We start from the raw sequence: 24,735 nt of genomic DNA on the forward strand, positions 1-24,735 counted from the left end.
GATCGCAGTGCGCTCCTTCCCTCGCCGCTCCCCCCATCGCCCCCCCCTCTTCCCGATGCTCTCCGATGCGGTTGCACCGCCGGGGAGGAGAGGAGGAGGAGGAGGAGGAGGAAGGACAGCGAGGGGCGCGGGGGGAGCGGGGCCAGCCTGCGCGCTGCTGCTGCCGGCGGAGAGCGGCGGGGCCGCGGGCGCGCAGCGAGCTCCGGCTCCGCGGTGAGTGGTGATGGGGGGGGCGGTGTTTTCCTGTGAAACACGGGGGTTTTCGTTCATTACATGTATTTTTGGGGTGCTCTGCGGAGCCTCCGCGGGTGCGGCTGTAGCGCAGGGCTCGCAGGATCCAAGTCGCTCCGGACTTTTTCCCTCCTTCCCTCCCTCCTTCTCCCCCCCCCCAGCTGCGGCCCCGACCTCCCTCCTCCCCTCCCGTCGCCATTTCTGGAGCAGGTCTCTTTGATCATTATTAGTGCTTCGCCGCCCGGTTGCTCTCGGGGCCGCCCCCCCCTCGGCCCCCGTCCGGTTGCTTCCCTCCGACGGGGCCGGTGCGATGGCTCCGGCCGCGGGATGCGCCGCAGCGCGCAGGTACGGACCCCGCTCCTCACCCGCTGTAAGGCTTTGGGGAGGGGGGTCCCGGTTCCTGCATCTGGCTCCGCATAGAAGCGCCCCAAAAGCCCTCCCGTTTTGGGGGGGGGGGGGGGAAGCAGCGCGGTGCTGCTCGGGCGCGCAACATGCGCGCAGGAGGAGGGCGAAGGGAGCGCGGGTTTGGGGGTGCGGAATGGAAACCAGATGCCGGGGCAGGGCCAGGCTGCGCTGTTGGGGGGGGGGGGGCTGCGCTGAGCAAACACACCCCCCCACCCCTCCGCCCCGGCCCCGCTCAAAGTGCGCCGGGAGTTCAGCGGAGCGGAGCCCATAGTGGCGATGGGGCTGGCGATGGAGCCGCGCTCGCACTGCCCTGCCTCGCTCCTCTTCTCCCTTCCTCGTCGTTTTTGCCTGTGAAGAGTTGAAAAGCCTGTTTACTTTTTGTCTTTGATGTTGGGAGGATCTGGTTTTGATTAGATCAATACTCCTTTTTTCTCTCCCCCCCCCCCTCCTTTCTTCCTCCCCCTCCCTTTGCAGAGAGGAGGCTCAGAGGATCCCCTGCTGACTCCAGGCAGAGGCAGGCAGAGGGGCAGGCAGCTCCAGGAGGAACTGGGAGCCCCACTCCCAACCGGGCTGCGGAGCCATGAGCAGCGCCGTGCTCCTCGCCCACCTCCCCGACCCCAGCAGCAGCTTCAGGGAAGACGCCCCCCGACCCCCTGTCCCGGGGGAGGAAGGAGAAGCACCATGCCCGCATCTCGCCAGCTCGTTCCTCCCCAAAAGCCAAAGCTTCAAGGCCATGCCGGTGCCTCCTGCCCCGCGGAGGAATGAGAATGGACTCGGGGAGCCGGAAGGCAGCGCATCTCCAGACTCCCCTTTGGCCAGATGGACCAAATCCTTGCATTCCTTGTTGGGAGATCAAGATGGTGCCTATCTTTTTCGGACCTTCCTGGAAAGGGAAAAATGTGTGGATACCTTAGACTTCTGGTTTGCCTGCAATGGCTTCAGGCAGATGGACCTTAAGGATACCAAAACTTTAAGAGTAGCCAAAGCTATATACAAAAGGTACATTGAGAACAACAGCATCGTCTCCAAGCAGCTCAAGCCTGCTACCAAGACCTACATAAGGGATAGCATCAAGAAGCAGCAGATAGATTCTATCATGTTTGATCAGGCACAGACTGAGATTCAGACTGTGATGGAGGAAAATGCTTACCAGATGTTTTTAACTTCTGATATATACCTCGAATATGTAAGGAGTGGAGGAGAGAATCCTGCTTACATGAACAGCAATGGACTGGGGAGCTTAAAAGTGGTCTGTGGCTATCTCCCTACCTTGAATGAAGAAGAGGAATGGAGCTGTGCAGACTTTAAAAACAAAATCTTGCCTTCGGTAGTGGGACTATCCAGCAAGACACTGAGGGTTACGGCAAGTGTCAGAGCCACGGAAACCATTGAGAACGGATACAGGTAAGGGAACCCTTGGGAATGCTGCCTTGTTCTAACTTTAAGGACTTGGGAGAGTGTTGGGATGGAGTGCTGGGGAGCTTCCCCGCGCCTCCAAATGCTGGAATCTGGGGGGTGTTGGCTGGGTTTGAAGGTGTCTGTGCAGAGGAAAGTGAGAGCCTGTGCTCTTAAGCCCCATTGGCTCTTTCAGTTCTCTTCTAGATCAAAAACTTCATAGCAACTATGTCCTCCGGACATACGTTAATTATTGGTTCAACTTTCAAACGTATTAAGAGCAGTAGTAGAGTGGATCAAATAGACGCATGAATAATGTAACCTACTAGTTCCCCAACTCCACCATCAACCAGTGTTTAACTACGTTGGTTATGTGGGAAGCAATTGTGTGGTCATGGAGGAGGAAATGTATGCACTTAGTGCATCAAACTCTGCAACTTGCACAGAATCTGCTCTTATTTGTGTGTGTGATGTACAGCCTCTCCCATCGCGTGGGGTGTTGGTGTCGTGTCACAGGCAGTTAGGGTGGCTTTGAGCCAATGCATACGGGAGGGTACTTAAGATTGAGTACTAATAGAGACATTCCAGGTATAGAGTAGTAGTAGATCTTTGGTGCTCTCCTGTTGGCCGTGTGCTCAAAGTTAAGCTCATTAAAACGTGGTTGTGTCTAATGGCTGCTTGTGGAGAGTGTTGTGTGGTGGCAGGGTTTTGTGCCCTTGTCTTGGGGTGCATCTGTGATGCTGAACCCATCTCTTTGTTGGAGATATTGATGGCACAGTGGTGTGAGGATGCAGAAAGTAAGAACCATCTTCACTTGAAGATGGGGGGATGGGAAAGAGACTGGTGAGCAAATGATGAGTTGTATAATCCTCTGAAAATGTATTCTTTCCTCTCCCCACCCTTGCCATAAATGTGGATTGTTGAATCAGGGCTGAGAGGAGAGGGCTCTGCTGGCAGATGTGCGCTCTCCTCTGCTGGCCCAGGAGCTTGGGCTTTGCTATGGTGAGTGTTTGACATCTCGTTTACAGGAATTGGGAGAGCGTGTCTGTGATTCACGGACATCAAAGGGCATCAGGCTTTTCCTGGGAAGGCTTTGCTGGAGCAAACCTTCCTCTGCTGCCCTGTGGAGAGCTTCCAGCTGTGCCGGGCTTCCCAGTGCCCAGACACCGGAGCTGGGAGGCTCCTATTGCCTGTGAGGGAGCTCCCTTTGGTCCTGTCCTGGGGGCATGGGTGCAGACCAGAGGGAGGGATGGAGAGATGGATGGATGAATGTGTGTCATCCTGGCATGGCCTTTGGACCTCTCCTGCTGTGGGTCTGTGTGGGGGGGACACTCGCTGGCAGCTGGTGTGTGGAGGGCTTGGGCTTTGGGATCTGCATCTCGTGCCTGACTGTTACTGTCTGAGCATCTGCTGCTCTCCAGAACTTGGTTTGAACTGCTGCCCTTCGCTTGCTTTCCAGGAGGGGGATGTTTGATGCTTTTATCTCTCAGCCTTTGTTGGTATTCAGTGCTGGAAGGGCTTGGCTGTAATGTTCTACCAGAGCTGCAGGCCCTGCTAAAAAACCCACATGTGCCTTGTCCAGGGGCGTGCTGGCAGAATGGTGGCTGCTTGCCTGATTAGTGCTGGGATTTTTCCCTTTTCTTCATTCCCTTCCTTTTTGTTGTCCAGGGATTAATGCAGCTTGCTCCTCACATGTCAGAGCTCCCCTCCTAGGACATTAGGTAGTGCCTTCTGCTTTGATCACCTTCTGTTGAATTTCCAGGAGCTTTTGCTCTCCATGGGGCCAAGAGATCTCAATGCAAAGAGAGGGAGGTCAAGCTGAGATGCTTCTCAGTTCCTCCCTGAGCTATCCGTTTGTGAAGCCACTTGTGCGTGCATGTGCTAGAAGCTGATGAGCATATGGATGGGTTATCTCTCATCACCCAGGGCTTAGGGTTGCGTTCGGGATGGGAGCTGAAGCTTGCACAAAGTCTTCCCTGGTGAATGGCCAAACCACACCTCCCTCCTCATGTGTGTGATGGAATTAAAGCATTTCTGCTGGGTGTTATGGTTTAGAAGCACAGTGCAGGCTCTTGCCACTCACTTTATTGGCTTTCCATGTGATTAGAGCAGCAAAACCCTGTGCTGAGCATACCTGATGGTGGGAGCAGAGCGACCTGGGGCCAGCCTGGTGGTTGGATGGAGACCACCTGGGAATCCCCGGGCAAGGAGTCCCAGCCAAAAACCAGCAAACGGGAGACCACAGGATCTGTACAAGTTGAAAGGCTTTGGCCCCAGCATCATTGATGGACAGGAACAGGAGAAGTCAAGTGAAAACACTGTGTATGCAGGCAAACTGCTGCCCCAGACAGGGAATGTTTTACATGCAGAACCTCCCTCTTGTCCTTCAAAGCGACTCCCCTCCCCTGGAGGTTGTGGTGTGGTTAAAAGTGGCCTCCCCACACGCTGTGCTGGACCTGGCCCCATGCTCCAGGAATTCCAGCTATTATTTATATGCGCTTCTATATTTATCAGGCACGACTTTGTGTACACAGAGAGGGCTCTTCCTTTGCTGTGCCGCCGGGTAACGGGCTTCGTGCGGTCCAAGGTGGACTCATCTGCCTCCCATTAAACTCTCCCATCAGCAGGGCTGGCCCTGCTTGGGGAAGGCTGGGGCTTGCAGATGGCCTTCTGCCGGCTCCCAGTGCTTCCTGGCCTTTGAAAGGACCCGCTGGTGCAGCTCCTTGTGTGTGAAGTTATTGGAACCAAGTTTGGCTTCAATTATCAAAGTAAATGATGCCATTGTAAAGCTATGCTCCAAGCACTGTTCTACAATTAGAGCATGCAAGCTGTGATTAGCATAGTTGTGTTCAAATATACCTTTTTCCCCCTCTCTCAGGTTTGTGCATGTGTGTTTTTCCATTGCTTTTTAATCCCATCATTGCCCAGTGCTGTTTGTCTCAAGAAAATCCTTAATGAGATTCTATTTTACCTCAAAATGCTCCTTGTAGATATTCTCCTCTCTGTATAATGTGGTTTGAACTGCCAGAGTGTGCTTATTTCTAAGGAGCAGTGTCTGACAATAAAAATCCCCTCCACGCTCTGAAATTGCACCCTCATAACAGGGGATACAACCAGGAGCCCCTGAAATTTTCATGGCATTCTAATACCTCTGATATGCCCATTGCCTAACATAGCATAGAGAGAGGGTTCCATGCTGTGTGTCATCGCATCAAGATAAGAATAGGCTGAGAAACATCAGACATTCTCCTTGAAGCTCCAGAGCAACTGCTACCTGACAGCTGAAAACACTTTGCATGTTGAGTTTGGAGCTGGGGAGTGTGTGTTTGTGATTGCAGCATCTGTGGCAGGAGACCACTGCTTTCCCCTGGAATTCAGAACCCTCCCAGGCAACTCCATGCATCTGGGTGCAATTAGGGTAGTAAGGTGGTCAGATTAAACACAGCAAACCAGCCCCCATTGGTGTTTGTAAAGGGTGTTCTTTGGGGCAGTGTGTTGGAGGGGTTTACTTTACGAATGCACCAACGTTAGGGTTGATGTGAGGTGTTGGTGGGTGAATTGGTGCTGATGGGAATGTGAGTTTGCTCTGGCCACTTTCTCTAACTGTATCTTCCCAAACACTGTGTTTGGACACACCTCCTCCCTGTGCTGTGTTCATACAGACCCACAGCCTCCGCCCCCATCCCAGCCTCTCCATCCATCCATCCATCCATGGCAAGCCAGCCCCTGGGTGCACCCAGGGGGTGACACAGGCACCTCCCAGCAGGGAGCATCCCAAAGCCTTATGGTGCTCTGGTTGCTCTCAAGCCCTGAGATGGTTTCAAATCAAGTAGTCCTGAGATGTGCATCCCTTACACTGCTGACCCTAAAGCCCACCAGGAACTAGGAAGGGTTGCTTGGGCTGCACATCCCCTTGAATTAGAAGACTGCATGGATTTTAGTGGGACTTTCTGTAGTAGTAGTAAGATAACTTTGCTTTCACCCACATGTGGAATTAATTTATCTTTGAAGATTTAACTCCTTTCCTGTAGCATTCCCAACTATCTCTTCCCCCCCATCCCAAATACATATATATTATTGTTTTTAACATCTTGGTCTCCCCATCAGAAATGCCTTGGCCTCCTTCAGAAAGGAATGCAGCCCCGGCTGGGCTGAATACCTGCCTGCAGCCAGCCCCGCGCCTCTCATACCAGAGGGGCCCATCTTCCCCATTCCCCACCGTGCTTCCCCCTCCTGGGGGTTTTTTATCCCCCCTTGGTTTATTATTATTAGTTTTAACTTAAGCCTTTGTGGCTCCTGTTTTCGGTGCTGGAGGAGCAGGGATGTGTGGGGTGCCTGGTTAAAGGATGGAGAGCTGCTCACTTTAACCCAGCTGGTACCCTCCAGCCCCCCATGGGGGCAGGGAGGTGGAAAGCCCATTAAAGAAACCTGCCGAGCCTGCTGGCACATTCCTTAGGCCCCCAGGTCCTGGGGAAGTGGCCCTCATTATTAAAATCAGCAGTCCTTATCAGATGACAAGGCCTTCTGCTTTGATATACAAAGGCTGAAGCTTAACACCCCCATCTTCCCCTGGAAGAGGAACAAAATGTGCACCTTAACAGGCAGCTTCCAAACCTCCCTGCATAATCCCCTTATCGCCTGCTGGAGTATGTATATTGATCCTGGCTGGGAAGTTGGTGTGAGGGGAGGCAGAGGGCAGGGGGATGCTCAGATCCCCCCCTGCCATGGTGACCCTGCCATGCTCCATCACAGCCTGTGTCCCTCTGCACATGAATTTTTCATGCAGCCATTCTTGGGTGCTCAGTTCAGACATCCAGCCTGGGCTCTGCGTTGGCTTCTCCAAGCACAGATGAAGCTGTTGGTATCAGTAACCCTGTTAATACAACCTGTGCTTGCATCCCCATCCTCTTCTTCCTCACCCAGCTCCACACAGAAGCACAAGCTGAATGTGTAGTAGGTACTCCTAAAAACTGGGCTTTTTTATAATGCCAGGAAGATGGCACCCATCCTTGGGAGGCCAAGCCCAAGGCAGGAGGTTTCAGTCCTGCTCATGCCCCTGGCACGTGCTGGTCCTGCTCCAGTGGTTTCAGGCACCACAGGTACTGTCATTTGTGTTCCCAAAGGGGCCCTAACCCCTTTATTCTGAGGATTCTCAGGCATCTATTAGCTGGTTCCTCAGTGGCTTTCAGTGGGACTTGAGCTGTGAACTTCTTGATCTTTGGCCTGCTGATGCCAACAGCAAAGCTCCTGTTGACCTCAGCAGTGCAGCATCAAGCTTTAAGGACCGAGTCTTTGAAGGTATCAAAGTACATAGAGGTGCTTCTTGGGATCTTATGAAGTACACTTCCAATGCTAAAAGCAACATCTTTGAAGTTGGACTTCGGGTGTGTGTGGACAGAGCTGCTGCTGATCTGAGCAATGGGTGGTTGGTTGGTTGCTTCTCAAGAGGTTGCACAGCTGTTGTGCATGGTTCCCATAAGGAGAGTGCTGCCATGAAGCTTGTCTGCTTTTCTCAAGCCCAAGACTGGATGGTAACAAGATTCCTGCTCTTGTCCCTAGGTGCTTCAAGAGGAATGATCCCGTTAACCCCTACCATGTGAACTCTGGCTATGTTTTTGCCCCAGCAACCAGCGCCAATGATAGTGAGATATCTAGTGATGCCCTGACGGACGACTCCATGTCAATGACGGACAGCAGCGTGTAAGTAGCTTGTGTCCTTTTGGGATGTCCATCTGTGAACCTGATGCACCATGGGGGCTTACAGGAGTGATGGGTTCAAGATCATCACCCTGCTTCTGCTGCCAAAACCGAGGTGTGCACCCAAACTGGGAGGTGTAGCAGGGCATGGTGGCCTTGCTCTTCATGCAGTCGCCGGAGGTATCAGATGGAGTAAAATAGTGAATCCCTCTATTCCTGTTTTGCAACTGCAGCTGAGCAAACATGTTTTGCCCTATGGTAATGGTGCTGCCTGACTAATCCAAGGGCCATATCTCCCTGAGCCTTTGTCTTAAGGCCAGGCTTCCTTAACTAGTTATCAGTCATCAAAGAGGAGGAGATTACTTCCTGTAGGAAGTACTTTCTGTAATTAGTGTTCATCATTAATGTCAGAATGTGCATTAATAGAGCCAGTGACCTGAAGGGGCAAATAGCTGCTCATCTAGTGTGGCTGGGGCAGTCTTCAAAGAGCCATTTGAATTGGAGCTGCATGGACCAGGCCTGGGTGCTTCAGGAGAACTGGGGTGAGGGATGATGCTGTCGCTGAGCACAGGAGTTGCAGGATCTGGCTTTTCCTCCTGACTGTTGAGTGTGCAAGTGAGACCAAGTCATTTGACTGTTCTCCTTCTGTTTGCTGGCCCCAGTGGTGTTTAGTGTCTGTAGAGGAAACACTGAGGCTCACTTAGTGCTCTTAAGGACCATCTTGCACTGAGCAGAAGGCAGGTGTTGCTGTTTGTGTGTTGTCATCTTCACTTACGTACAAGTGCTGTAGAAAAGCCCACCTTAAAACAGAGTGCTGCATTCCTGGTCTTCATCTTGTAGGTGACACTTCTCCAGTGTCTCTGAGAGATGCCCAGTGGTGACTGTGTACTCCTCAGAGGGGTTTGCATGCTGGGTTTTGAAAGCCAATGTGTGTGATGCTGCACAACAGAAACAAGGATTTACCAAAACCCCTTGATGTGTAAACAAAGGCCTTACTTTTTTAATGCACATGTGTGTTTTGAACTGATATTACAGAAAAAAATAGTTTGTTGTCCCACCAGATTCCCTTATTGAACAATATTGGCATTAAATAAAAGAGCTGAATCATAGGGTGACTTCTTTATTTCTTCTTACTGGCTCTGGTTGTATGTGATCATGTGTCAACAGAGCATTCATTGGGTTAGTCATTTCTGGACCAGTGTAGGGTCACTTGGGATTCACAGGGCTAGGATTATACCCTCTCTTCACAGCAATGCCAATTGTAGGCCTTATACAGATGAGAGCACTGAGTGAGAAATAAAGTGCATGGTGGATGAAAGGCTTAACTGAATCGCTTTCAGCCCATTGTTAGTCCAGGGGAGCTTAGCGGGGATGAGAGGGCAGCAGCCCGCTTTGAAATTTGCTTGAACAAGTGAATAGGAGCTCCCCATAAAGCAGGGCTGAAAGGAGCCTGCCTGTTTTTTCCTGCTGGAACAATAGCCCGTGCAGGCTGTGAGAGTTTGGGGAAGCTTGGCTGATTAAACTGCCCCCAGCTCCAGGCTGGGGGGCGGCAGGAGGGCTGGGGGGGGAGTGTGGAGGATGCTAAAAGGAGTATTTCCTGCTGCAGAACCGGTCCCACCGGGCATCCCTGCAGCCGCTGGGAGCAGGCAGGGGTGCTGGGTGCTTCTGGAAGTGGGAGAGGTAAATTGGCATCTCTGGAAGCTGGGCTTAAGTTAAGGCTGATGTAAAACTTCCTCTGCAGAGGCGAAGGGGCCGCTGCCAGGATTGCATGTGGGATTTGCGGGCTCCTCCTGGCACTTGGATGCAGGGATGCTGTGGATGGGTTCGGGGCACAGAGCCGCTGCGCTTTCACATGCTCAGCCCAGGTGCTCCTCTGCCTGCAAGGTTTTACCCCCTCCAACAGAAGACCCGGGGTTGTTCTGTCAGTGGGGATGCAAATCGGTTCTTTTGGCTTAGGTTGGTATCAATGAAGAGGAAAAACTTGTTCTGGAAAAGTCTGTCAGTAAAGTGAGAGGGTTTTCTTTTAAGTACATCTCAATCTGAACTGGAATTAGGACTCCAAATAATGCCCAATCTGCCTTTTTAACTGCACCGCAGATAACCAGGGATCAGACCGTCCACATGCATTTTGTAATAGCCACAAAGCATCATGCAAATTTCTGTTTCCATTTCTTGATTGGGGAGGGGGGAGAGGAAAGGGGATTTTTTTTAATTTGCTTATATCTTATTTATGGATTTACTTTGGACACAGGGGAATGCTGCTGAGCAAACTTCAAATATTACCTTATCTTACAAACCAGGCTTTTGATGTTGGCAAGATCAGAGGCTTGTTTCAGAGCCGTTGCCAAATGAAGATGGGAGTGAATGCATATGCGCATGAGTCTGATATTTCAAAGCAGCAGTAAAACTACATTCAGGTTAGGTCAGGCACATCTGAGTCAAAAGGCTAAGATAATTGGCTCAGCTTAAATGGCAGCTGACTGGGTAGAAGACTTCAAACTCGTGTTTCCCCCAGAAACAGATTGGCTTCGCCCCAGCCTGGTTAGCTGAAATGTTTATAATTAAACTCTACTATTTAGTGCCTAAACTCTGCAGCTCTTCAGCCCGCAGCTTTTAGGAGCCAAGAAAGTGAGTGCAGATGTTTGCTGCTGGAGCAAGGGGAGAGCTGGCACCTGGAGAGCCAGGGTTAACCCTTGTGCTGCCCCAGAACCTCTGCTTTTCATTTCCTGGTCAGGGGGTGTCTGCTGCAGCATCAGGGTACCCCTGGGCCTCATATCTCTTGTACCGAGCCTAGCTGCAGCTCCAGTTCTCTGTCCCTTCCTCACTTGTTGGTCACCCCTTCAGCCCTGGCCTTGTCCGTTTCCCCTTAGATTTAAACAGCACCCATCAAAGGGACTGTAAAAGTCCTTCCCCATTCCCAGGCTGCCTTTCCTGAGCTGCTCCACAGCTTTCCCATCCAATGAAATACCTCTTTTTATTAAAAATCAACCTTTTCTCTCATTCTGCGTGTTGTTACAAGTTGTGAAACTCTTCACAGGGCTGCAGAAGCAGAGAGCAGGTTTGATGTGGGGCTCTCTGGTGCAACCAGATGAGTTTTAGGAGGAAGGAGCAGCTTTTGTACTGACTTGAATGAGGGCAAATCTTAACTAGAGGAGCTGTGCTGATGGGTCAGTGTTGGTTTTCCTCCCCCTTTACAAGCCTGGGGATGGCGTGAATCCCTGCTCCTGCTCCATAGCCTGTCCTAGGACTTCCCTTTTGGCAGAGATGGCCCCCCCAGCGCTGGGAGCTTGGGGATACACTGGGTGGGAGATGAGCTCCCAGCTTGATGGCCACAGCAGAGGGGTTGGGGGCATATCAGGCTTGCAAACCTGGAGGGATGTGGGGAGCACATGAGGGCTACAGGGCTTCCCTTGTCCCTTGGTTGTGTCCTTGGGTACCTCTTGTTGAGCACAAAACCCTTCATTTGCCCTTCCTCATGTGGCCTCTTGGACTGCCATCTGCAGAGGAAGCCTCCTCTTCCATTGCATATGTGAACAGTATTAGTCTTGTATGGATGGATGCAGGTAACGTGCTTTTGCTGGTGTTTTTACTTACCTTTACAATGCCTGTTCTGCTGGTCATTCCCTATATTGAAGGTCTTCCCTAAAAGACCCATATCTCAGTAAGCCTCAGTTAGCAAAGGCTTCTCTGAAGGTACAGATGATTTGGTTTTCACCTTAGATTGGTATTTCCCCCATCCTCTCCCAAAGCTAAGGCATGTCATGTACGTGTTGTCCTATGGGTTCATGGAGCAGAAATGCTTCGTGGCCACCAATGGCTGTGGTCAGTGGCCATGGCTGGCTGTATAGGCCAGTGTGTGCTGGGGGCGTGAAGACAATCAACTCCTTTCACTTGTAACGTGAGTTGATGGACTGCGGCTAGAGGAGGCTGATGTTCATCCTGTAGCATCAAGGCCTTTCTGTGCAGTCCTGGTGTGCTCTCTTTTATGATAAAGGTTTTTCCCAAGTTTATTAAGATGGAATTGTACTGATCTGTCACTGCAGGCTTTGCAGCTTCACCTTGCTCATTAATGGCAATTGAACACTTTGGCCAAGGCCTTCAATAGCACGCTTCAAACCTTGAGTGTGGAGCGATGACATTTCATCATCCTCCTCAAGAGAAGGGACCTGGTGCCTTCAGGAAGGCGCATTCCCTTGTACCATGTCTCTGTGTATCTAAGTTGTGTTGGTGTGTCCCGGCCCTCACTGTGGCTATAGGAGGTGGCACACAGGGATGCTGCCATCCAGCAGGATGCTGCCTGCTGGGCTGCTCCTCCTTGGGCAGGAGCTGGTTTCTGTGCTCAGATGAGTCAGGTGTGGGGGCAGGCGGATGAAAGGGCTGGGACTGGAGATGAAGGCTGTTCACCTGGGCTGAGGGAAGAGCAGGACTCAGACATTCAGGATCTCCAGGCACACTCTTCTGCTGTCTGTGGAAGTGCCTTTAATCCTCACTGCAGGAGCTCTGCGTGGCTGGATGCAAACACCCTGCGTTGCCTCAAGCAGGGTGTGCAGGGGCTGTTCCCACCATGGCTTCCTAGCCAGGAGCTGGTGTGGTCACAGGGAGCAGCGCTGTGCCTGGAGGGTACAGCCCAGTGCCTTGTGGTGTCCTGTCTGTGCTGGCCAGCCCCAGGGCAGGAGAAGCATCTCTGGTCTAGAGATGGGGACCAGCCTTTTGATGGCCATCCATCTTCAGTCCCTTCTTGTTTCCAGCACTCCATGGGGTGTTTCAGAACCTGATGAAAGTTGTGGTCTTAGAGAGCATAATTCAGGGGTGAAAAAGCAGTCAAAATAAAAGGTAGAAGCAGAAACCAGGCATTGGAAGGGCCTTTTCCTAAAGATGCCTCAGAAGTGAAGCTGATGGGTTCTTTGGGTGTCTTCCCATGCGGAGTTGCCTTCAGCTTCCTTTTTAGCTTTTACTTAATTACTGCACATCCATGTAGATGGTGACATGAGCAGTTCCCAAGCTTCCAGATGTTTGAGGCTTCAGGTGACACCCACAGGGGTCAGCACCTCTGGGAACATGGGCCTATGGATACCTGGGTGGTTTCAGAGTGATGGAGAAGCATCTTGCTTAGAGTGTGGGGAGAGCCCGGACTGATGGTGACCTCTCTTCCATGTGCAGAGATGGGATCCCCCCGTACAGGATTGGGAGCAAGAAGCAGCTCCAGAGGGAAATGCATCGGAGTGTCAAGGCCAACGGTCAAGTTTCTCTACCTCATTTTCCGGTAAGTTGAGGTGGGAGCTGCAGGCTCTGGGTTGGCCATGGGAAGTGCTGGGATTGGGAATTGGCACATGTGGAGGGGAGGAGAGTGTTTCCATCCCTGTGTCATGCCAGAGAGGAGATGCTGCTTGATGCTGAGCAGGAGTTGTGTGCTCTCAGCATCCGTGCAAAACCCTGCTCATGTACAGTCTGTACAGCCCTGGTTTGGTCCTGCCTTGAAACCCAGGTGCTAACTGGGGCTCTTCAGTGGCACTTTGTCCTCCTGGGCTAAACCCAAGCAGAGATGCCCATGTTGGGTCTGGTAAGAGCCTTGGCTTTGGCCACCACCCGCACACCTCCACTGGTGCTGGGGCTTGGCCTCATCCGCATCACCAGTGGCCTTGGGGAGCATCCGCATCTCCTGTGAGTGATGGGAAGCAGGAGCTCCCAGAAGAGGTGTTTGCAGGGGATATAGGCCTGGCCTTGGGGGGCTCTGTGCTCTCCAGAACTACCTCTGACTTGTTAATTCAGTTCACTTGCAGGCTCCCGATTCCTGCAGCGAACAAACTGTTTACACAGACAAGTACAAACTTACCTTGTCTTGAGATTAATGTGCTAAAACTCCTCTTTCTGCTGGGTTAAGCAGCGAGAAACCACAGATGAGATTTCTGGGGGGGGTTTATGTGGCTTTTTATTTCTTGGTATCTTTTTTTGCTCCCTTCCCCTTCCTCCCTAAAGAAAGTTCTATTGCCTGAGCTTGTAAATTAGATTATTTTGTCCCAGGGCGTGCAAATCGACTTTCTCTGTAAGGCAGTGCTTTGATCAGGGGCTGAATAGAGCCAGCTTGTGTAAGAGTGACAATTTCCAGCAGAGTGGCCTTTTTCTCCCCTCACATCATTTCTGGAGCTAAGTGGTTGCCGGAGAGAGGCCCCACCTCATCTGGTGGGGAGTGTGTGAAAGAGTTGGCAGTTCAGCTTTTGGGGGGGGGCGGGATAAGAAGGAAGAGGGGCGAGGAGTGGGGTGCGTGGGGTGGTGGGAGGGAGGGCACAGGCCGGTGGGTGGTTTCTTGTTCCTTTTTCCTTGCTTTTCCCTCCCCTTTTCCTGCCATGTTTGCTTCTCTTGGCAGAAATCCGCGGGTTTGCCTCTTTATATTCTGCACTTGATTTGGAGATGTTCCCTTTCTCCCTTGATAGATCTGCTTGAGGCAGCCAAGCTCAGCAGTGTAGCACCACTAGCCTGCAGCAGCTTTCTTCATTTTCTGTACAAAGAGATGGGAAGGGGAGGGGGGGAGAGATCTAGGACACTGTTGAGACAACACTACCTCAAAGGTGCCCAGTGTGTAGCCAGGAAATAAATTACCAGCACTTCTCTGATCTGCAACCGTTTGACTTCTGCTTTTTTTTTTCCCCTCTTTTTTCTTCTCCTTTCCCTTTTTCTCCCCCATCTTATTTTCTTCTAATTTCCAACTCCTTTCTGTTTATCCCCACTTTATTCCTTGAGTTAAAGCCTCCCCCTCCCACCTCAGAGGCGGGTTTTGGGCTTGTTGCTTTCTTTTTTTTCCTCTTTTCCCTCTATTTTTTTGATGTTTGACAACAGTCTTTGAAGATTTTCTACTTCAGAGTAGCTACTGATGGGCTGGTTGTACTACAGAGAGAACAAGCGGGGTTCCTCAGAGTGCGACCAACTGCTCCTGCCGAAGGCAAACGCTGGTGGGGAGGATGTCACTCCATGAGGCCACAGCACTAGCTCATAAAAATCCAGAGCAGACCATGCCTTGTTGCGGTCGTCTTTTCATCCAAACATGGAGACACAACAAGCGTAGCGGGGCCGGCGATGCCGCTCCGGCTAAACATGCCTTGTGCCTTGTGTCCCCGCTCCTTGTAGAGGACCCACCGCCTTCCCAAGGAGATGACCCCGGTGGAGCCAGCTGCCTTCGCCGCCGAGCTCATTGCCCGCCTGGAGAAGCTGAAGCAGGAGCAGGAAGCCATGGACAGTCTGGAGGAGAGGCTGCAGCAGATCAAGGAGGTAGGAGGACTCACCCTGCTGGGCATAGCCGCATGCCGCCTGCTTGGGTTGGGATGGGAGGGGGCCGTACCCTGCCCAAGGGGAGGAACGTGCTTCAGTGCCCATGGTGGGGGGACATCCATCCCGGTGCACGGCTCCCCATGCTCTCGCATTGATTCCTCCCCATCCCTTGGCCGGCAGGACGAGGAGAAGGAGGGCTCGGAGCTCCCCAGCAGCCTGCAGAGCAGCCGGGAGCAGCACCCGCTCTCGCTCCTGCCCTGCAGCAGCTACGAGGAGGACCCCCAGGCCATCCTGGACGAGCACCTGTCCCGCGTGCTGAAGACCCCCGGGTGCCAGTCACCGGGCATGGGCCGGCACAGCCCCCGTGCCCGCTCCCCCGACCGCCTGCCCATGGGCAAGCTGCCGCCCGGCGCGGCCTGCGCCTTGCTGGGCAAGGGCTTCGTCACCAAGCAGACCACCAAGCACGTGCACCACCACTACATCCACCACCACACCGTGCCCAAGACCAAGGAGCAGATCGAAGCGGAGGCAGCTCAGCGGGTGCAGTGCTGCTGCCCAGCAGGCAGCGACTTCTACTGCTACCCCAAGTGCAAGGGACACCCCAAAAACACTGACCTGCCTCTCCCTCCGCTGGAGCCCTTCGGGTAGGTCATGAGCATCTCCCCATCACATCCACCCCAAACCATCACACCCCTGCCATGGGGATGATCAGCACGGGGGCTAACGGTGGGCTCCTGTCTCCTTTTTGCCATCAGCAGGACAGGGACGCTGCTGAAGAGGCCGGGCAGAGGAGTGGAGAGTGTGGCCCTGCCACCCGGTGATGGGGGGCTGCCCGGCCCCGGTGGGGTGCAGCTACCAGGGGGTGAAGCAGACCGGGCACAGAACGTCTGGCAGTGGATGCTGGAGAGCGAGAGACAAAACAAGCACAAGCCCCATAGGTAAATACACAGCTGTCTGCAGCAATATCGCTCCCGGTAAATATTTATATATTACATGGCCTGTCTATTTTTACAATCGCTAAAAACAAATGAGACTCTTTGCTCCTCCGGTTTAATATAAAAGCTGTTCCGCAGAACCAGAAAAACCACAAAAATGTCATGTTTTTGGCAATAAACCTCCTTTCATGTTATGACAGACTTTTGAGAGGGAGCGAGCAGAATAGGAGCTGCTATTAAAGTCATATTTTCCAGCTTTTCTAACCCGACTTCTTCCCCTCCCCAAGCACACAGAGCACAAAGAAGTCCTACAGCTCCGACTTCGCCAAGGGGGCCCCCGGCCGGCACCACCCGTGGGGCAGCAGCAGCCACCCGCGTGGGGCACAGCCTGCACACCCCTTCATCCAGGACCCGGCCATGCCACCCCTCACCCCCCCCAACACCCTGGCACAGCTGGAGGAAGCCTGCCGCCGCCTCGCAGAGGTCTCCAAGCCACAGAAGCAACGGTAATGGTGGTGGAGGGATGGGGCTGGGGAGGTTTGGTGGGTGCTGGTGGGGTTCGTCTTCAGCCAGCACACAGGTGGGATGTGGGCAAGGCGGTGGCTGCACATCCTGGTGGGCATTGTGGGCATCGTCCTCCCCACCGAAGTAAGGGGTCATCCATGGGCAGGTTCATAGCCTGAGCCTCCTTATTCCACCCCCACCCTCCAGGGGCACACATAGTTTGAATCCTAGACGATTACTTCCACTCTTTGGCTGGCTGTAATTTGCCCGTTTTTCCTCTGGGATGGACTCCAGCTACATACCAAGTGGGGAATTGGCCTGGTTATCATTCATTTGGGTATGGAGGGATGAATTAGCCCACAGCATTTTTAATTCTTCCTTTGATTGTTTACAACATGTGAGGCTTGATACAAAGAGCAAACTTAATGACCCACAGGAGACTTCAATTAGAAGGAGGTTGTATTTCAACTATCGTCTATTAAAGTTTGGGGTTTTTTTTCCTCTCCTCCTTCCCCACTTGCCCTCCCCTCTGCCCACCTCAGATGTTCAACCTCGAATCAGCAGAGGGATCGAAGCCACTCCGCTGCAGGGCCAGGGGGAAACACCCCTTTCTGCAATGCAAGTCTGACGACGGAAGAGTGAGTATTGCACACAGAGAAGGATTAGGAAATACATATAACTATCTATGTAATAATTGTGTTTTCATTAATGGCTCCTGCTTTGAGGACGTTTTCCTATCTGAAATTCCGTCTTTCAAACATTCTCCTTAGAGAAAGAACAAAACATTCTCAAATCTTGTCTGTGGCTCTTTTAAACCCGCATTGCTGTAAAGTGGACAAAGATTGGATTAGTCTAATTACAGGATGGTTCTTTTAACACGAAATCTGCTACAGAGAGGTCTAAAATGGCCTAAATAATTAAAGTTTTCTTTCTTACCCTCTTCATCTGAAGCAATGAGTAATGTTTGAAGTCCAGGCTCAGCCACCTGACTAGAGCCTTTCATTTTTAATTGGTTGACCTTAAGTCCACCAGCTGTCTTTGCTGGCAGCTTTTTTTCTGAAGCCACTCTACAAAGACTTAGAACAAATTAGGAAGCCTAAATTACTGCGGACTAACACTCGGTGACCTCCTGACACGCCGAGTGTACATTGCCTCGGCAGCGGTTGCCGATCGGCCTGTGCCGTATTCACCAGAGCGTTGCCATTTGGCTGGGTAATATGGTTTTAATTGTTCTTGCAGAAGGTTTTGTGGTGCACAGGACAAGATCCAGTGAATTTTACCCTCGCTGGGCAAAACTGGGGTTATTTATGTGCTGCACGTGATGGGGCTGGGGTTTGGTTTGTGAGCTGGTGCTCGCAGGTGGTTTTGTGCATGAGAAGCAAGTTTGGAGATGTGTTGTAGGGAGGCAGATGAAACAAGCCTTTTAAACTCGGGGATGTGCAGAGGGCTTGGAACTGGATGATCTTAAGGCCCTTTCCAACCCAAACTATCCTATGATTCTATTGCATACTGGGGCGCACTGGGTAGACATTAGCCCATGGTGAGCCCTACGCTGGCCCATGGTCCTGCTCTGGTGCTTCCAGCAAGTGCCTAACCTCGAGCCCTCCATCCTCCCATCCATAAACTGGTAGGAGGTCTTTGCTGCCCAGAGCTGGGTGCCTGTAGTGCCCCAGTTCCCATCACCCCAGCGAGCAGGAGCTGTGGTGGGAGCCCAGCAAAGGGCTGTGCAAACGCAGTGTGACAAACGCACAGTGAGTACAGGAATATCTGAGTGCTCAGGTCACACCCAGGGTATTCCTGACCAGCATTCCCAGGGGCAGGAACATTGCTGCATTGAGTGTGGTGAAGAGGTCTGGTCCTAAATGGAAAAATAGAGGGTTTTGTGTGTTTGCTGTGTTCCAGTCACAAAGAGCCAAAGAAGGTGCCGGTTGTTCACACCTCGCAGTCCACTGAGCTGGTTGTCACCTATTTCTTTTGCGGAGAAGAAATTCCCTACAGGAGGATGTTAAAGGCCCAGAGCCTGACCCTTGGGCTCTTCAAAGAGCAGCTGAGCAAAAAGGGAAATTACAGGTAAGAATCTGTGATCTGTTTGTTCTTTAGTATATTGCAGTAAATAAGTAAGCAGATACTTTGCAGGTCTGCCCACAGTGACACAGAGGCTGCAGCTCTTCTTCCTCTCTTCCCACTCAAACCAAGAGCATCTTCGTGGGGCCAACTCCGTCTCTCCCCCTCAGTAGCATTAGGATGCAGCTGGCAGCATTCATGCTTCAAACCTTGTCCACAAAGCTTGAATACCAGGGAGGGCCTCGTGGCAGAGGCATGGAGCAGGGGTGTTAGGTTTCCAAACTGGGCTCTTTCACCTTGCTGTGGCCTCCTTGCTTTGCCTACTCATTGAATTTCTTAATGTTTTGCAATGGTGTGGCCATAAATGGGGTCAGGGAAAGGTTGGGATGCTGCATCTGAGTGGACATGGAGCTGAGATGCAGGCAGCTTGCTCTTCATTAGGGGCAAAAAGAAACCTTTGCCCTGCAGGAGAGCTCCACCAGTGATACCCAGTTCCTCCTCAGCATCACCTGGGATCCCTGCCTGTCTGGTGTCCAGGGCCCAGCTCCCAGTTTAAACAGTTTGCCCTTCCCATGGCAGTAGCTTCACATTGGCCATTTTTGCAGTACTCTCCCTAGGGATCATCTCCTGGCACTTGTGCAGGGGGAGCAGGAGAGGGAAGTTCTGACTCTGGTGTTTCAAAGAGCAGGTTTGTCCTGGCACTGGCAGCCTCTGCTTTAACCTCCAGATGATCACTTGGCCTTGGTATGAGGAGTTCCCAGCTGCTGCTCCATCACTGGCCTGGCCCTAGCTTTGGGAAGTCGGCCTGTGCAGAGCTGGATCATGCAAGGATGCTCTCAGGCTTGGGGTCTGTCTCTGGCTGTTGTGAAGTGGGGCTGAAATCCTGCCAATCCTTGCCCAAAACCACCTTTGCAGCCGCCCAGCTGCCATCAGATGGTAGCAACCTGCAAGTACACCCAACCTGGACAACCTGCAGGAGACATCCCCGTGCTTCCTGCACCCTTGTGCCATTTCCCAGCCCCTAAAGCCTTTCCTGTCCTGCTGTGCTCCTCCTCCAGCTGCCAGAGCTTCATGGCCTGGTTTTCCTGACCTCCCCCCTGCTCTGCTACTGCTCCAATGGCCGTGTAGTCCCACCCCCAGAAACATCCCTTTCTGTGTGTGTTGGTCTGTGACACATTCAAGTGTGATGCGCCAGTGCAGGAACAGGCCACTAAAACCTCTGTGGCCCTGAAGCCCCTCCAGGTGCAATTATTTGTGCCTTGTCAGCCTGTAATTACTTTAGAACCAGTTTTTAAGTGCCTGACAAGGATGAAACACCATTTTGCTCAGATCTCACCCCTTTACACCTGGGTAAAGACAATACCGAAACGTATAAAGGGAACTTGGGTACGTGCCCAGTATTTTATCTTGCACAGACACAAGGTGAACCTAATTACACCAATGTGTGCACCTCCAGGGAATCAGTTTGATCTAAGCTTTGACTTTTGGCTGGACTTTGAGTGAAACTGCGGGTGACCTTGAGGGGGGAAGAGGTCCGCAGTGCCCGGAGTAGCGTGTGTGTTATGGGGAGGCACTAACTAGGCTGCTTTGGTCACATCTGGCATTGATTTCTTTTTAAGGCACATTTAATAAGCATGGCTTTGAAGCCCTTGCCTTTCATTTAATGCACAAAGACACGCAGAAATGCTCCGCTCTCCAAAGCCTCCATTGATTGGCTCAGTTTGCGAGGCGGATACCTCGGGCTCCCGCGATGCCGGAGCCGTGGGGCAGCCGCCGGGAACGCGCTGCTTCCCTTCCCTTCCCTTCCCTTCCCTTCCCTTCCCTCTGCCACCCCCCCAAGAAAAAGGAGGATTTAAGCAGTGATTTAATACCGATGGCGTTAACAGAAAACAAACATCCCCGCACAGAAAGGCACTGGGTGGTGTTGGGTAATGTGAAGATGGCAGCGGTTCAGAACAGCGCTCAAGGGCCAGGCCCGCGCCTCGATTGGTGCCAGATGTCCCCGAAAATAAAGGAAAATAGAAAGGAAAAAAGCAAAAGAGCAAAGCTTGCCACATAAAATATGCTTCAATGGAAAGCCCATTGCTGAGCAAATAAGAGCAGAGTGACTTGTTTGAAGATGTGTGGGGGAGGATGGGTTTTTTTCCCTTGCTTTGCCTCCTCTTTCTCTTGTTTTTTCCCCCTTTTCTGTGCGAAATAAGGTTGTAATTATGGAAAAGGTCAGAGCCTGTTTTCCCAAATCCATACTCAGTAAACACAGGCAGGGCTCGGGGTGGTGGAGGAAGTGATGGGGAAGAGCAGCTCTTATCGGGAGAGGGGTGGAGAAGGAGGAAGGGAAGAGAAAGTTCTTTGTAAGTCATTCAAACTTGCCTTGGGTTTTGCTGGGTTTGGTTCAAGGCTGCTGGCCTGGGGACTTGCGGCCTTGACCTGCAGCATCAAAGGTGGTGGGAGCTGGGCCATTGACTTCAATGAGAGCAGGCTCTGAAGGGCTTAAAGAAGATGTGTTTTTTTCCTTGCTGAGCTATTAAAGACGCAACATGTGTCAGTGCAGCTTGGAGTGACTGTACAGAAATAACCCCTCACCATACCTGGGCTGCATGGGGCTGGTTTCATCTCTTCTGACTGAAAAGGCAGCTTTTATCCCCCTACCAAAATAATTCTGCCCTAAAAATACACAGGTTTGGAGGCTGTTGGTGCTGGGGAGTTTAAAAGGGTGGAATAGAACAGTCATTAGAAAAGAAATCAAACAAATTCTGTAACTCTTCTGTAACTCTTCAGGTTTTGATAGTAAAAAGAAGCTTAATTTGCTCTCCTTTCCCATCCTGCTAAAAGAGGAAGTGCAAAACCCTTTCCCCTAACAAACATCTGCCAGCCCCACTTGTCTGGAAGCCCCAGGGGAGGGGTTAATTTTTATACATACATCTATGTTTTCTTCTTTGTAATGCATCTGATGAAGGTTTTTCCATCCCTGGCGATCAGATGGCAAAGCCCTGTTCCAAGGAGCAGGCATGTCCGAGGTGTGCGGCGGCAGACGGACAGGCTCCCTAAATGCTACCCCTCTGAATGGAAGCCCTTCATTTGTGCATATGCAATTAAGCAGCCTTAGAAGGAAGAAAGCTCCAAACGGGATAAAAGGAACCTTTAATCAAGAAGCTGAACGGTCTAATTCAGGATAATAGAGGGGTCCTTACTGTTTGACACAGGAGGGGTGGGGGTGCTTTTTGTCTCTGGGAGCATTGGCTTCATGATCTAACGACCCGGAGCAAAAGAGCAGGAATGTGGGACACTGCTACTTGACCTCCCTGTGTCACTGGACCAGGGCTGCTCCCTGCCTCCTGACTGCTGGGGAGCATTGGGAAACAAGGGCAGGAGTTTCTGTCACTTAAAATGGAGCCATGAATTAGGCACTTGGTTGTTTTCTCTCAGTAGGACTGCAGAGTTGCAGCTTGTGCATTGCAGGAAGCTGGGATGGTTTTCTTTTCATCCATCCCTCTGCCTAAAAAGCCTCTCCTTTTAATAACAGTTGCTAATTTTAATGTTGGGCTTCAGCTTTGAAACAAGAAAACACATGAAAGAAAGAAGGTGGGGAGAGAGGGGAGCCTGAAGAATGCATTGCTTTGAAATGCTATTTATTTATGTTTTAAATAAGCTATTTGACCAGAAATCACCCTGCTTTCTAATTTTCTTTACGGCTGAGGATATCCACTGCCAGCACGTACCATTTACTCACTGTAGGAGAGGTTGTCACTGCTCCCTCCATCCCATCTCCATCCCTGCAGCTCTGGGGATGCATTCATGTTGCAGGGCCTGAGCAGCCCTGCGGTTTTCCTGGCTACGCTGGGTGCTGGAGCAGCATCCTCAGAGGGAGAGATTGGAGAGTTGTGGTTAAAAGAGCCGCTGGAGCATCCCTTGCTTTTCCCTTTGGATTCTTAACTGTGTTTTAATTCCCCTTCACCACAGATACTACTTCAAGAAAGCAAGCGACGAGTTTGACTGCGGCGCGGTGTTTGAGGAGATCTGGGAAGATGAAACCATCCTACCCATGTATGAAGGGAGGATTCTTGGGAAAGTCGAAAGGATCGATTGATGGCACCTGCGTTTCGTATGGAAAGTTAAGCTAGAAAAGGCTTTGGACACACACAGCAGTAGTGATGACAAGGAAAGGAGGAAAACAGAACCAAACTCTGAAGGAAAGTCCTGAACCAATGAAGAAAACAAGTGAGGTCTGTGAAGACTTTGCTGAATTAGCCTTAGAGGAGGAAAAAATGGCATTTATTATTCATGAGTTGGGTACCGAGATGATAAAAACCCTGAACTATTTATTAGAAACATGACCACTGTTGGCTCTTGGAGATGCAGACCCTGTTTGAGAGACTTCCATGCATAATATATGATTTCCTGGGGATCTGAAATCTATGGACTAAGAGAAACTGTGTATAGCTTACCTTAACAGTAATCCTTATTGATATTTATTGAACAGTCTGTTTTCCCTTAAGTCCAGTTTTTGGATATGCTGCTTTAACAATGGAGAAGAGAGGGGCTGGGAAGTGGGGTGATGGGAGGAAGGATGATTCTATTTTTCTATATTCCCACTATCTAAAACTGGGGAGTTTGGCTGTGAGCACGTTCATGCTTCAGTTCTGGTTGGAGAGGGAGGAGGGAAGGAGTCACCGTGTGCCCAGTCTCTCTCCCAAGTGAAGTAAGAGATAAGAACAGTAATAAAAGGCAAAATCAAGACACTGTCCTGCCACTCACCTGGAGACCGGTGCATCTTCATCTATGCTGCTCTAATTGGAAATAAAGGTCTTAAGCATTAATGTACCTTAGATGCAATAGAAGAACAGCAACATTGTGATTTCTGTCCATGGATTTCGGCCGTGTGAGGTGTTTGCTTTGCTGCTGTCAGGGGTGAGGGTCCCGCGTGGTGGCCAGTGCCTCTTGGTGGAGGCAAGGGAGAGCAGAACCCTGAGCCTGGGAGAGCTGCAGAAGCCATCCAGTTCCCATTCCCATACTCAGCGCACCAAAAGGACACGTTGCATAAGCCAGGTTAAAAACACAAGTATGTATTCCACATAGCTAGCTAATTTTTTTAGCCATTCTACTTCAATGTTAGCACTACTTGTATTTCAACCACGTGTATCTAGGATGGGGCATGACTTCAGGCCGGTGTGGAGTGCGTGAACCCTTGTGTGGTGGGTCCTGGTTGGGGTTGTTGGTTGGGTTTGTTGGTTGTTGGGGTATTGTTTGCCTTCCCTTCACAACCCCCACGTGAGCGATGAGGGGAAGGCTCTCTGCATCCCTTTGGCAGAGCTTCGTGTGTGCATGTGCGTGGATGGCAGGGGCAGAGGAGAAGACCTTGCATTTCTACAGTTGGGTTTTGTGTTGATTAAGTTAATCTGTGCATTCTGTTTGCCATTGCTACTTCGTGTAAGTCTGTATATATTGTAGACAATGTATGGTGAAAATATTAATACACTATCTCTAGTGTTTCTAAAATTGAATCAGTACAGTACCTGTGCCTGCATGGCGTTACGAGGCCATGCGTCGCCCTATATTCAGGGTTCAAGCTTTCCCTTGTTTGTTTAAGGGGTTTATGTATAAATCTATTTTATGCCTTTTATTACAAGTCCTGTACTCATGACTTTTGCCATGGCATTTTGTTCTACTTATACTGTAAATTATGCATTATAAAGAGTTTCATTTAAAAAAAATTACTTGGTACAATAATTATTGTAATTAAGAGATGTAGCCTTTATTAAAATTTTATATTTTTCAAATTAAGATTGTCTGACTTTTTTCCCCCTTAATGCCTTAAATTGGGTTTTTCTCACATAAGGTAGAAACAGAAGCTGAGCTCTACTCTGCCCTTTCCCTCTCCTACCCTGGCAGAGGAGGTATTCCCATTGGGAAGCTCAAGTGAGGCAAGGCAAAGGTTGAGGCTGCACTTGAGTGCAATGATTAAGTCATTTACAGCTCCTTCAGGTAACAGCTACCAATTTAGCCTGTCCTTATTGCAGGGCTGAGCCTACCTGATGGAGAGAGAACAGGCTGAGGACTTCTGCTTGCTCTGTGAGTGGGCTCATGAAGCCAGGGTGTGATGTTCAAAGGGATTTAGTGGTCCAGGAGCTCTCCTGCAGGGTCACGGCACATCAGAGGGTCTTCATCGTGAGGTGATGGAGGATGCTCATGGCCTTTCCCAGGTGCAGTTGAGCTGGCACTGCTCACCTGCATCACCTGCCAG

The 24,735-nt window shown here is 51.1% G+C and overlaps 1 protein-coding gene across 3 annotated transcripts; it reads left to right on the forward strand.

Annotated features, from left to right (window-relative positions):
- On the forward strand, positions 1-24,275 carry AXIN2 (axin 2). Of its 3 annotated transcripts, none has more exons than XM_034067419.1 (11): positions 1-213; positions 1,111-2,040; positions 7,591-7,731; positions 12,889-12,991; positions 14,851-14,991; positions 15,172-15,635; positions 15,747-15,929; positions 16,214-16,432; positions 16,973-17,068; positions 18,333-18,500; positions 22,455-24,275. In XM_034067419.1, exons 2-11 carry the CDS (start codon positions 1,217-1,219, stop codon positions 22,579-22,581), a joined length of 2,466 nt encoding a protein of 821 aa, XP_033923310.1. In that variant the 5' UTR covers positions 1-213; positions 1,111-1,216; the 3' UTR covers positions 22,582-24,275. The 3 variants fall into 3 exon arrangements, with proteins under 3 accessions (XP_033923310.1, XP_033923312.1, XP_033923311.1); XM_034067421.1 differs by having other exon boundaries at positions 15,750-15,929; XM_034067420.1 differs by lacking the exon at positions 1-213 and adding an exon at positions 562-576 and having other exon boundaries at positions 22,455-22,852.
- Positions 24,276-24,735: the final 460 nt, after the last annotated feature.

Source organism: Melopsittacus undulatus, chromosome 11 (assembly GCF_012275295.1).
Source record: "Melopsittacus undulatus isolate bMelUnd1 chromosome 11, bMelUnd1.mat.Z, whole genome shotgun sequence".
In the NCBI taxonomy this organism is placed as follows: domain Eukaryota; kingdom Metazoa; phylum Chordata; class Aves; order Psittaciformes; family Psittaculidae; genus Melopsittacus; species Melopsittacus undulatus.

Coding starts and splice junctions, on each gene's coding strand:
- AXIN2 (XM_034067419.1), top strand. CDS start 1,217: ATGAGCAGCGCCGTGCTCCTCGCCCACCTCCCCGACCCCAGCAGCAGC. Junction 17,069..18,332: donor GCAAGTCTGACGACGGAAGA/GTGAGTATTGCA, acceptor GCTGTGTTCCAG/TCACAAAGAGCCAAAGAAGG. Junction 18,501..22,454: donor AGCAAAAAGGGAAATTACAG/GTAAGAATCTGT, acceptor CCTTCACCACAG/ATACTACTTCAAGAAAGCAA.